At 37.2% G+C, this 13,159-nt stretch overlaps 1 protein-coding gene across 5 annotated transcripts in view; it reads right to left on the reverse strand.

Moving 5' to 3' along the window:
• Positions 1 to 947: 947 nt before the first annotated feature.
• CD2AP (CD2 associated protein) overlaps positions 948 to 13,159 on the reverse strand; it is a 75,165-nt gene continuing 62,953 nt past the window's right edge. For 2 of the 5 annotated variants that reach the window (XM_088133557.1, XM_088133569.1), the window contains 5 exons: positions 10,034 to 10,149; positions 6,583 to 6,669; positions 5,553 to 5,740; positions 4,766 to 4,829; positions 949 to 4,276 (listed from right to left, as the gene is read on the reverse strand). In XM_088133557.1, the coding sequence (XP_087989683.1) occupies positions 4,235 to 4,276; positions 4,766 to 4,829; positions 5,553 to 5,740; positions 6,583 to 6,669; positions 10,034 to 10,149 (497 nt within the window). In that variant the 3' untranslated portion in view covers positions 949 to 4,234. Of the gene's footprint in view, positions 4,277 to 4,765; positions 4,830 to 5,552; positions 5,741 to 6,582; positions 6,670 to 10,033; positions 10,150 to 13,159 lie in introns of all 5 variants that reach the window. The other 3 variants (XM_088133581.1, XM_088133573.1, XM_088133562.1) reach the window with 2 other exon arrangements.

Below are 13,159 nucleotides of genomic sequence, written 5' to 3' on the forward strand. Positions count from 1 at the left end.
GGTACTGAGTGTAGATTAATGAGAAAAAAAATGAATTTGAACGATTGTAGCATTAGGCTGCAACATAACAAAATTGAAAAAAGTGAAGGGGGTCTGGATACTTTCCAAATGCACTGTATTACGTGGCAAAATTTGGCCACGCTTAAGGAGACAGAATTGTTTGGTGGCATAAACTGAACTTAACTGCTCGTTTCAGTGGTTCCTTCGCAGATAGGTCTATTTTTAAATGAAAATAAAGGCAATGAGAAAAGCATTGTGAGCATACCTTTTACTAGCAATTCTGAAACTTTTTTTTGTCATAACTTTTAAGGTTGATCAGAGACAGACTGTAGCCAAACTCTTCCAGGCTAAAGAGAATTACAGTTGCTCAATACCTCACTCTGTGATCAGGCTAAACTGATTTAGAGAAATTAAAAGCATCATTAAATATATTTGCAGTGCCAACCTTCTATTTTGTTGCTATACTTTAATACTGGGGACTTGTTTATTATAATTAACAAGGCTTTCTCTGTAATACTTCACAGTGAAGAAAGAAAAAGGCCAAACATTGTTTTGGGCACAGGTTGCCCACTCTTACACAACAGGTTGCATCTTGGCTTTAGAGGGGAAATGCTGTCCTTAACTGGATTGTTTAGTATTTTGGAAGGAAAGACTTCCGTCTTCCCAGATGTCTAATTCCTACTTTGTTTCACTATGAGCAAGAATACCTTGTAAGTATTCAGCTTTTGTCTCGTCCATTTTATATTAATCAGATTTCCAACTGTCCCTAATATTTCCATTCATCTCCCCAAAGATGGTTTTGAATTCAAGACCATGATATTAAATAATGTTATCCTATTCCACCTAATACAAATTTCATTTTATTGTATTAATATCTTAAAAACTAAATACTGAAAATCAGTGGTGACAAAAGGCATTCTTTCCTCATTTCTCACATGTAATTTGAATTATTTCTGTCTTGCAATCACATGACTGTCCTTTTCTCTGTACACAATTACAGCTGAATCACATAAAAGGCGTTTGAATGCTTTTGAACAAAAATGCATTAACATATTAACAGCGTATAATTTTATTTGTGACATTTTGATAGCATACATCATTTTACAGCACCTGTAAACAAGTCAGTGAAGATTCCTGCTTGAAATAAATTTTATTCTTTGGAATGTCTGCATCCAGTCCCATTTCCCATCATAAAGTATAAAGACAGACATTAGAGAAAATAACCATCACTAAAAAAACTTCATAGTGGCAATTTCTAGGATTTGTTTATTACATCAAGTCATTGCACTTGGTTATTTATTGCTACAGGAAAAAGACAATAATTAAACTTCTGAGTTCCATGATTGTCCTATTTATCTGCTATAAGATTCAAGGTAGAAAAAACCTTTGCAACAATATTAATACCATTCTGCCACACGCTCAGGATCACAATAAGGAGCATATAAATGATTTTTCTTTAATTAAAACCAATTATTGTTTGCATAATCACTGTAGAATGTAAAGGAACTGGTATCAGCAAAAAGCTCTTGAGTTCCAACACGCAAGGCCATTTGTTTAATTTGGGATGGATCTAATCAATTTACAGAGGTCAATACATCTATCTCTTCTTACTGGGTGTATGGTTCCACTCTGTCCAATTTCTGTACTTCACCAAAAGCCCCACTTGTGGAACAATATAGCTCTGGGAAGGAACAGAAATGTGTTTTGACTAGTGCAAGTAAGGCTTTTCTTTTTAAGGCACCATTTCTATTATTTCTGCTTCTGCAAAAGCACAAAGGGAAGAGAAAACTCATTCCCTTCCTTCTCCTGGAGGGATGAAGAAGCAGTCATTTTCCCTTCAAGTTCAGTTACCAGCAGGAAGAGGTGGATTTTTAGTGAAAAAATCCTTGCAGCTTTTTAAAAAAATCCCTTGCAAGAGGGGGGAAAAAAACCTTGTTTTCCTTGTGTGGGGGCATGGAATAAAGAAATGGCGGTTTTGCTCTAAGCTGGAGTGTTTGCAAGAAAGTATGAACTATGTCTCATTGCTTTTTTTTGTTTTTGTTCTTTTGGGGGAAAACCCAAAGTCACTTTTTAAAATTCCCTGTACTCTCTCATTTCTGTGATTGGGGGGAGGGGAGGGGAGGGTAGATAACAAAGTCAGGGCTGAAGCTTTTTTCAGAAATACTTGTACTGGGAACAAAATAACAATACTGGGAACTGGGAACAATACTTTAATGAGCATTGGGGGGAAAAGGGCAGATGGTTTCTAAGCTTCTATTTTACAAATTTTGCTTTTGAAAGGGCACTGAGAATGCGTAACTGCTGCTATTCAAGGAAAGCAAAAAAAAAAATTTTTTTTTCCTATGACAAAGGGGGGAATAGCTTTTTTCCCTACTTGCTCTGGATGGGACAGCAGCAGCAAAATACGAAGGTACTTCTGGTGAAGGTGCCTCTTGGAGGATGGACACCTTTTTCATTTGTTAGTCCACCACGCTTGTTGAAGAAGATGGCTTCTTTCTTTTTCCTATCTGAGCTTTGCAGAGGACTGCTTGCAAAATATCAGTTCTAGATTAAACATGCCTCCCATCTCTGAATTCTCTGCATGGAAACCGCAAAATGGCCAATAAACACAAGTAATGATTTAGACTACTAAGCCAAGAATTATGAATCTCTTAACAATTAAAAATTAGTATAAGATTATCTCTAAGAGTTGAGCAAGAACTTAATAATCTGAGAACATTATTTATTACTGTGATTATTAAGGAAAACTGGCAATAGGATGATCATTAACTAAACTGATATATTAGATATTTGTCATTAGCTCTGTATCCATATAGTAAGCAAACAAGCATCATGACTTTATACACCCATGTTTTCATTTCCACATTTTAATCCATTGATTTATAACTGGAATTAGAAATATTTTTTTCATGTTAAGAACACCAACATGGTTTGTTCACATCCAAGTAAGACAAAATGTTAATGTCATCTAAAGCAGGAGATAAGCATCAAAACTTTCCATTGACTTAGAACAAGCCTAAAATCATTCTTGAAACACTTTCTATAATGTTTTAGGATAGCAATGCTAGAGGAATAAAAGGGCTGAACTGTATTTTTACCTTTGGCTTGAACAGAGCACTGAACTTGTTCAGTTTCTCTTCTTTACAGGAAAAAAAATGGGATTTTATTTATTTAATTTGTATGTATAAATTTGTATTTTAGAGTGTGGAAATAAATTAAACAAGATGACTCAAAGAGTCCGTGTTTAAATATACAGTAATTTGATTTGACTTCTAAAGCATAAGCCAAATATTTATCTAAAAATCCATTACTGATTTACTGAATACTGTAATAGCCTTGTAGATGATACACCCTTATTTTAAGACTGCATTTAGAAAACTATATTTTCTAAAATGAAAACTGGCAGCTATAAACATTTTGTTATATGAAGGTTTTTAAAATGTTACAATTATTAGTGCAAAGCATTTTTAAAGCTGACAATATTGTAGTGTTAGATTATAATTTGTGAAAAGAAATGAAACAAGAATATTTAACATATCACATTCTGCAATAATTAGGGATAATGTCATATTATAGGATTATCTCAATTTTATGCTTAGATTTTTCTGAGTATCTGCATGTCTGTATGCGTCCATGTGCTCCAATTATAAACCCTTTCTATGAGTCCTACAGTGCAAGAAACAGTACTGAGTTCTCAGTTAAAGGAATATTAAAAGGTCATAGTGCTAGGGTTTGGTGATCCTTCTGCTTCATAGTGAAAACAAACTCAAAAGATCAGAACTATAAAACACCATATGATTAACATCATATTCCCTTTAGCATGGTGGAAAAGGTAGTCACCATAATGAATACAAAACTATACCATCTGCCTCTCTCCTATACTCTATTTTACAGATTATTTTCAAAGTTATATTGCCTTATTTATAGTACAGATCTCTTAAAATTAGGGTATATTCAATAAAAATCTACTAAGAACCCCCTTTTTATACAGATTCAGTAGTATTTTCAAGCAAACCCTGCCATACCTGCACAGTAAGAAATAAGGCCTCTCCTATATTGGCAAGAAACAAACAAAAAAGCTATCCATTTTTTCTCATAGCTCACAGAATATAAATAAGATTATATTCAGCTTTTTTTTAGTGGAATGCTATCATTTGTTGGCTTGAAGTTAAAGTCAATTTCATTTCTGACTCTGAAATCCTGGCACGTTAAGGATCCACGGTATGTAGCTTTTTCATGTGGCTATGACAGCTTTCTTGAGCTTTTCTATTTCCATCTGTGAATGATACAATAGTAAACAATCAAATAGGGAATATTTCATATTTTGTACACATTTACAACCCACCAAATATATTTTCAAAAATAGTATTACTCTTTATTGCTATTACATTCTAGAAATTTATCACGGTTAAAGTATATCAAGAATCATCATTTCAGAGAGCCATGCAGATGGCATAGTGGATCACTATGCCACCTGTTTTGTGTTTGCATTTTCTCACCAGCTACTTTCTATAGTACTTCAGAGGAGCTCCCATCCCATCCTCTGCCCAAAACCTCCACAGTAGATCTCAGGGAATAGGAGGAAAAATGGTAAAAATACATCATTTCCCTTTCCCTGAAATTAGATGCCTAAACTAGTCAAAGTATGCAGTACTTTACTATGGCCATTTTGTTATGTTCTTGCTAAGTATTCACATTACTGTACTGAAAATAATGGGATCTGTAGAAAATAAAGTTTCCTGTGACTTCTATTTAAATATTTTACCTCTAGGTTACTTCGCATCTGTTTTTCTTCTTCCAAGTCTTTTTTCAATTTTTCCAGTTGTTTCCTTTAAAATTTGGATACATACACAAAAAACTTCAGTGAAAAACCACCTTATGTAGTTTGAACAAAAGTATACAATATACCAGTTAGATCTTGGTTTAAAGGATAAACAGCTTCCAAATATAGGTAGGAATGACTTAGATTAAGAGCAGAAGTATGAGCAAGTGTTAACCACCTCGAAACTTCCTCCATGAACCAGAAGGAGCATATTTATCTGAGTGCAGAATCTCCCTCACCCAGTGAACTGAAATGGCTTAAAACTTCTCCATCCAGCCTGTTGTTTGACCATATGAGTAACTTATCATTCTCTGGTATGCACTCACATATTACTAACATAACATATGAAAATAGCAAACGAAAATAAAGCCTCAGCCATTCCTGTTGCAATACTTATACATGGATAAGCCTATTCATTTGTGAACATAGTAAAGTTGTTTCAGTTAGCCCTTTATCAACAAACTAAATAAATATAAAATATTTTAGAATTAATCCTGGAGATGTACAAAAACATTGAATTAATATGACAAATACAGTAGGTTTTTCATCTCTATCCTTTATAGTAGGAATTGATAATATGTGGTTCTCCAGATGGTGAATTCCTGTCAACCCTAGCTAACAAGAACAGTGGCATGTGATGATGGGAGCTGTAGTACAACAATATCAGAAGGACTTCATGATGCCTAATTCACTTACGCAAGCCATTGTGAAAAAAATGAAAAGGTCTTACCCATGCTCTTTTTTCAAGGTTTCTACAACCAACAGGAGATCAAAGATCTGAGACCTGAGCTCTTCTAGAGAAAGTTTTTCCCCTTCAACTGTTTCCTGGTTAAGCTTTGCTTCTCCAGCAATTGCATTTATTAGAAAAGAACTTGGTCGTGGTGATGAAGACAGAACTGGTGAAGTAAGTGTCAATGGCTGAAACAGAAGAACAGTAGTCTAAATGGGGATGGAGAGAATATAATCAAATCTGTTTCTTGAACAAGCAAACTCTATATTCTTATATAGAACAATGGCTTAAAACATTGGCTGGTGGTAGTTGACTGATATTTTGATGATCAACAAAACTACGGATTAACTATGTAAGAGCAAGCCAAAATTATTTTACAACTTGCTGCATGAATAAGGAGTTCTAATAAGCAATGTGGTTTCTTTTATTCTAGAAAAGTGAAATTATAATCAGAAAAAACAGAATATGGCTACCTGTGGGCTGTGCATCTTGAATACCTATGTATTCCATTTATACTGTCCAGCACCCTAAGATCATATCCCCAAATTCAGCAGCAAAATTTCTGCAGTGTATTTTAATACCTTTAATAAAGATGTGAAGTAGGAAGAAAGTTGCTCTCATTTTCCTCCTTCAATTCTTTCCCCCAAATTGGTGTGAATGTACTGCTGAGTATTGTGCCTTTTGCTACCAAATTTTAGCAGCACCATCACCACATAATCAAAAAGCTGCTGTTCCAAGGTTACCCACCCCTGAACCAGATGCTAAGCAAATTATTTAGTCAATAATAGTATTTTGTGAATTTTTTGTTTCATCAGGCTTGACAGAGAAAATATCTAACTTTAATGATCTCCCACCCCCATAATTATTACTGAATTACTCAAGCTAACTCTGTACTAAATTATCTTACTTTAATTTCAATTTTATTTTTTTTTAATTTTCAGGCTAACTAAATTATCTTAATAAATGATTAGAATATCCTGAATTACTTTGATTTCTTAGTACAAATAAACATAAGCAGTGTCAACAGTACCTTTTTACCCTCAGATGTTTTTAATTTGGCACTTTCTTCTTCTTTATGCACCTTCACATTTTTTTCTACGCTTTGAGTCTGAGTAGGCTTCAGCAGAGAAAGGAAATATAAAATAGAAATCAGTGTTCTTTGAGAAGTATATTTCTCAATCTCAATATATATCTCAGATATATCAACTAATAAATATATATATTAGTCGATATATCTGAAGCTCTTTATTATATCCATTTATAAAATTATCTAGTACATTTTATTTCATTCCTAAATAAAATTCAAGATGTTGGTTATTAACTATTCCATCACAGAATGGCTAACCACTGTTTCGCAACCACCTTTTTCAACATGATTCATGATCTGAGATCAATTGGGAGTTGCTGCTTCAGGGAACTCTATCTGCAATGATTCCACTGTCACTAAAATTTATGCTATGATAATTATGCAATGATAGTAGAGGATCTTCACATAGGATTGCTTTAATATGTTTTGGATATTTATTATACACTGCCTTGAGTCTCACAAATAACTACAGGTAGTCCCCAGTTTAAGAACAAGTTCCATTCCCAAGGTCTGTCCTTAAGTTGAATTTGTATGTAAGCCAGAACAGTATTATTGTATAATACTGTGTAAGTAGTATTGTGTAATGAACTCAAACCATTGTGTATTTAACTCAAATTTTGCTACAATAGGCTCCATTCTTAACTATAGGTCATCTGTAACCTGGGTGTTCTTAACTGGGGACTACCTATATCTGTTTCCCTGTCTATCTATTTACATGGCCTCTGAACACTTTACTTATAGAGCTTTTGCTTCTTAATGTCTTAAGTAGCTATCAAGTAATTTAAATAATCATAGTAAGGGTTGTACATCTGTCAGTTGGTTTAGCAAGTATTGCCAACTTGTCAGTGAAGCTTGCACCTTGTATTTTTTATTCCATGATGGGTGCTATTCCTTAGAAAGACACAGACCAAAAGACACATTCAGAAGCAAACCTACCACTGTTGTGAAGATCTCTTAGGGACACTGCTATAATATCACCTTCAAGCAGGAATGAGCACATGAGCAGTAATCAATGGCAAAGGCCTTGGCTTAGGACTACCCATGACTCCATCTGATTTGACTTTCTGCACTGTTACAGTCAGGTCCGGAAATATTGGGACATCGACACAATTCTAACATCTTTGGCTCTATACACCACCACAATGGATTTGGAATGAAACAAACACAATGTGCTTTAACTGCAGACTGTCAGCTTTAATTTGAGGGTATGTACATCCAACTCAGGTGAACGGTGTAGGAATTACAACAGTTTGCATATGTGCCTCCCACTTGTTAAGGGACCAAAAGTATGGGACAGAATAATAATCATAAATCAAACTTCCCCTTTTTAATACTTGGTTGCAAATCCGTTGCAGTCAATCACAGCCTGAAGCCTGGAATGCATAGACATCACCAGACGCTGGGTTTCATCCCTGGTGATGCTCTGCCAGGCCTCTACTGCAACTGTCTTCAGTTCCTGCTTGTTCTTGGGGCATTTTCCCTTCAGTTTTGTCTTCAGCAAGTGAAATGCATGCTCAATGGGATTCAGGTCAGGCGATTGACTTGGCCATTGCATAACATTCCACTTCTGTCCCTACAAAAACTCTTTGGTTGCTTTTGCAGTATGCTTTGGGTCATTGTCCATCTGTACTGTGAAGCGCCGTCCAATGAGTTCTGCAGCATTTGGCTGAATGTGAGCAGATAATATTGCCCGAAACACTGCAGAATTCATCCTGCTGCTTTTGTCAGCAGTCACATCATCAATAAATACAAGAGAACCAGTTCCATTGGCAGCCATACATGCCCACGCCATGACACTACCACCACCATGCTTCACTGATGTGGTATGCTTAGGATCATGAGCAGTTCCTTTCCTTCTCCATACTCTTCTCTTCCCATCACTCTGGTACAAGTTGATCTTGGTCTCATCTGTCCATAGGATGTTGTTCCAGAACTGTGAAGGCCTTTTTAGATGTCGTCTGGCAAACTCTAATCTGGCCTTCCTGTTTTTGAGGCTCTCCAATGGTTTACATCTTGTGGTGAACCCTCTGTATTCACTCTGGTGAAGTCTTCTTTTGATTGTTGACTTTGACACACATACACCTACCTCCTGGAGAGTGTTCTTGATCTGGCCAACTGTTGTGAAGGGTGTTTTCTTCACCAGGGAAAGGATTCTTCGGTCATCCACCACAGTTGTTTTCCGTTGTCTCCCGGGTCTTTTGGTGTTGCTGAGCTCACCGGTGCGTTCCTTCTTTTTGAGAATGTTCCAAACAGTTGTTTTGGCCATGCCTAATGTTCTTGCTATCTCTCTGATGGGTTTGTTTTGTTTCTTCAGCCTAATGATGGCTTGCTTCACTGATAGTGACAGCTCTTTGGATCTCATCTTGAGAGTTGACAGCAACAGATCCCAAATGCAAATAGCACACTTGAAATGAACTCTGGGCCTTTTATCTGCACATTGTAATTGGGGTACTGAGAGAATATCACACACCTGGCCATGGAACAGCTGAGAAGCCAATTGTCCCATTACTTTTGGTCCCTTAACAAGTGGGAGGCACATATGCAAACTGTTGTAATTCCTACACCGTTCACCTGAGTTGGATGTACATACCCTCAAATTAAAGCTGACAGTCTGCAGTTAAGGCACATTGTGTTTATTTCATTCCAAATCCATTGTGGTGGTGTATAGAGCCAAAGATGTTAGAATTGTGTCGATGTCCCAATATTTCTGGACCTGACTGTAGGTTATTGTGAGGGACAAAATAAATTGCCGCTGATGAAACAACTCAAGAATGCAACATTACATTTGGCTGTGTTGTGAAAAGTTTTTTTTTTTTTTTTAATAGATAATGAATTGACAACACATGAATGGTCAAACAACCAGCCATAGTTCTAAGGCATTATATTTTAAGTTGTCATTGGTATACATGTTTGGCCTTTGCAGGAAAATGATATTCAATACAAACAAAAAATACCCCTTAGATATTTTTCATTTTCTAGGTGCAAGCCCAGTCCCCAGCCTTATCGACCCAAAAGGTTTCTATCCGTCCAATCCAGTCAGGCAGGATGGGCATGCTCTGGGTCCCATCAGCTAAGGAATGCTGGTTGGCCAGGCCCAGAAGATGTGCCTTTTCTGCAATAGTGCCCACCTTCTGAAACATTCTCCCTCCGGAAATCAGGATGGTCCCAACCCTGCTGGCTTTTCGTAACTCCTTAAAGTCCTGGGCCTGGGCTAGGAGCCCCAAGTGTGTGCAGGGACCCATTTCTTGATTAATGCAGTCATTAGGATGGGTGATTTATTCTCAGCTATGTATTTTAATTTTTGTATTATTTTAATTGTTTTTATTTTTTAAATTTTGTTCACTTCCCAGAGTCACTTGGTGAGATTAAATAAATAAGTTGTTCATGTACTCACAGAATTACTGCCATTGAAGCGAGCAGGAAGTCTTCTGCCAGGCATCTTTGGCCTATTTGCAGTGGGATGTGATAAATTATCTGAGGTAGGTGTTAGATCATCAAAACTTAAAAGTTCTAGGAAAAAATTGAAAGCAGAAAACATATTGAAAGCTCAGGAGATTTTGACATAGTAGCTACTTTGAGATGCTGCTACCAAATTATAGTATAAAACCAAAATACTCTACATTCCACAACAGAAAATAATTGGAGCGAGTATTAATGGGCTGAAAGAGCATTCCATCTTTAAAATGTTGAAGAGGCAATACAATGTAGGAGAAACATACACATTTCTAATATGAGGATAGATCTCTTTCAAAACACTGAAACGGAGCATACAATTCAAGTAGTGAAGTTACTAAGCCAGCTCCCATGCTCTAGGTTTGTGACATGTCTCCCATGGGACGTGACCTAGAAGTATCTTTCTTATGCCAATTCATCTCATGCAAACCTCTTCATTTATATTGAATCTCCTGTTGAATCTCAGGCATATCAAAATTATGCCCACCCAACCCGATTACACACAGACTTTATTTCATGTTACAAGTAGTCCTTGGCTTATGATGGCCATTGAGGCAGGAATTGCCATCACTAAGCAATGCAGTCCTGAAACGTGACATCACATGACCACGCTGCTAAGCAGCGACAGTTCCAGCAGTCCTGGTTGCCATCGTTAAGTGAGGACCTCACACAACCATGACGTCTGACTTCCTGCTGGCTTCCCCACTGAATTTGCTTGGGGGAAGCTGGCAGGGATCGTAGGAAATTGTGATCACACGACCACGGGGATGCTGCGATGGTTGTAAGTCCTCCTTGTTCATCGTAACTTTGAACTGTTGCTGAATGAATGGATGTAACCTGAGGACTACCTGTACTCACAATATCTACTTAGTCTCAGACACAGTTAGTTACATTACTCACCCACAATTCATATACTTTCCTGCAGCGCTTGCAGAGTTCTCCTTCTAACATTTTTCATAGTACTATTTCTTCCCTTACATCCTTTCCTAGCAGTTGCAACTGTGTACAGGTAGTCCTCTTTTAGTGACCACAACTGGGACCGGCAACTCAGTCGTTAAGCGAATGGTCGCTAAGTGAAAAATCACATGACCACAACCGTGTTTATGATTTTACACAAGGCAATGCATACTGACTGCAATGGTGAACACATGACAGAAACAGAGAAGCTGCAAAGGTTGTAAATGTGGGTATTGGTTGCAAAGTTATTTTTTCAGCACCACTGTAACTGTGAACAGTCACTGTCCTAGGCAGTTGCTAAGTGAGGACTACCTCTACTGATGATTTCTTTAAATTTCTATTTCACAGTTGTACAAGAATAGCTCATCTCAAACTAAATTCTCACTTCTTGATACCTGATTTATCAAAAGTGCCTTTGATTAATTGAAACGAGGACCCTCACTTCTGGGAAAAAGGAAGTGAAGTCTCTATCAAAGATAATCTTTCTTTGTGTAAACAGAATGAGGGCCATTTACTAAGAATATCACCTTTACAAAGCAAAATCCCAGGAGAGATTGTATAGATCCCACGTAAAGACTACCAGAACAAAGTAGCAGGAGGCTGGTTCTAGAATGTTAAAGGAACCGGAAGAAGTGTAAGAAAGTATCTGCCTAATATCTAAAAAAATATTTGCTCGATCTGAGGGCAGGCTGGCTGTTCCAGTAAGGAAGTTCCACAAGCAAAGCTTCAGCACCTCCTCCTTGAATAACATCCACCAGGACACCTTCAGCAACAGGAACATTTGAAGGAAGGCTTAAAACAAAGACCTTACAGTTTAAGCAAATTCAGACCCAGGCCGCTGCAGGTTCAGAGATAAACTTGGCAGCCAGCTGCAACGTTTTTTAAATACGGGAGAAATTTCCCAGTAACCTCTTCAGGTTAATCTTGCATTTGTATTCTGTAATCTGTGAGGATATGAGACCCTTTGGAGTACTAGGCATGGATCTGGCCATGGTTGTCTGGGAACATCTTTTGAGATGGTATTCAGAAGGGCAGCCAATATTCCAACAACCCATCACATTTTGGCACCAGAATTGGTACAGTAATTATTCTTAACATTAATTTTTAAACTGGACATGTAAGACAGTATATGAATCTTTATTCTGTTGCAGGTGGCTGCTGCTGTTTTTGAGTTTTAGGTCAGAATCAGTATTTGTTCAGCACAAGTCTTGCAATTTTGTGCAGACCATGCATTGGTATTGAGCATGCTTCAACCTTCACTCAACCCTCTTAATTTGGAAATAAGGTTTAACTTAATTAAGCAGTCTTGTGCCAATGTTATTCTGTGATGTTACTGGCCAGCACAACTCAGCTTGTCTATCTACCCTCTGAATGTGGACTCAATGTTCAACAGTATAGTCTTGGGTCAAACTTTTTTTTCCTATTCTGTTTGCTTGGGGCAGGTTTTAATCCCTACACTGAGTAAATAGGCACAAAGCTAATAACAGGCTAGCTCCCAAAAGTTTACTACTCTTAAGAACAGAGGTGCAAGGCTAACAATAGATACCCCAAACATTTATTGTCTTTAAGCTAAGAAAGGCTTTGATCCATAAATTTTATAGGTCTGCCAGCTAGCCTGCTTCTGTGTGTCACAAAAACCCAGCTGGGTTTTGCTTACTAAAATAATCTAATGGTATGCATGGATCATTTACATTTCTGTCCACATCAGCCTACCTCCACCAAAGCTTATCTCCATTGTACAGCTGCTTCACTTGAATGGTTCTGTAATAATGTACACCTGCTGTCCCACCAACGTTCTCTGCCTGGTGTAATCACTTAACTGGGACTACTTCTACAGCACTATACAGGGGGGCAAAAAAGTATTTAGTCAGCCACCAATTGTGCAAGTCCTCCCACTTAAAAAGATGAGAGAGGCCTGTAATTTTCATCATAGGTATACCTCAACTATGAGAGACAAAATGGGGGAAAAAATCCAGAAAATCACATTGTCTGATTTTTAAAGAATTTATTTGCAAATCATGGTGGAAAATAAGTATTTGGTCACCTACAAACAAGCAAGATGTCTGGCTCTCACAGACCTGTAACTACTTCTTTAAGAGACTCCTCTGTC

Source organism: Python bivittatus, unplaced genomic scaffold (assembly GCF_059951505.1).
Source record: "Python bivittatus isolate LINGU-HERP-01145 unplaced genomic scaffold, Pbiv_v1 ctg000020_np1212, whole genome shotgun sequence".
NCBI lineage: Eukaryota > Metazoa > Chordata > Lepidosauria > Squamata > Pythonidae > Python > Python bivittatus.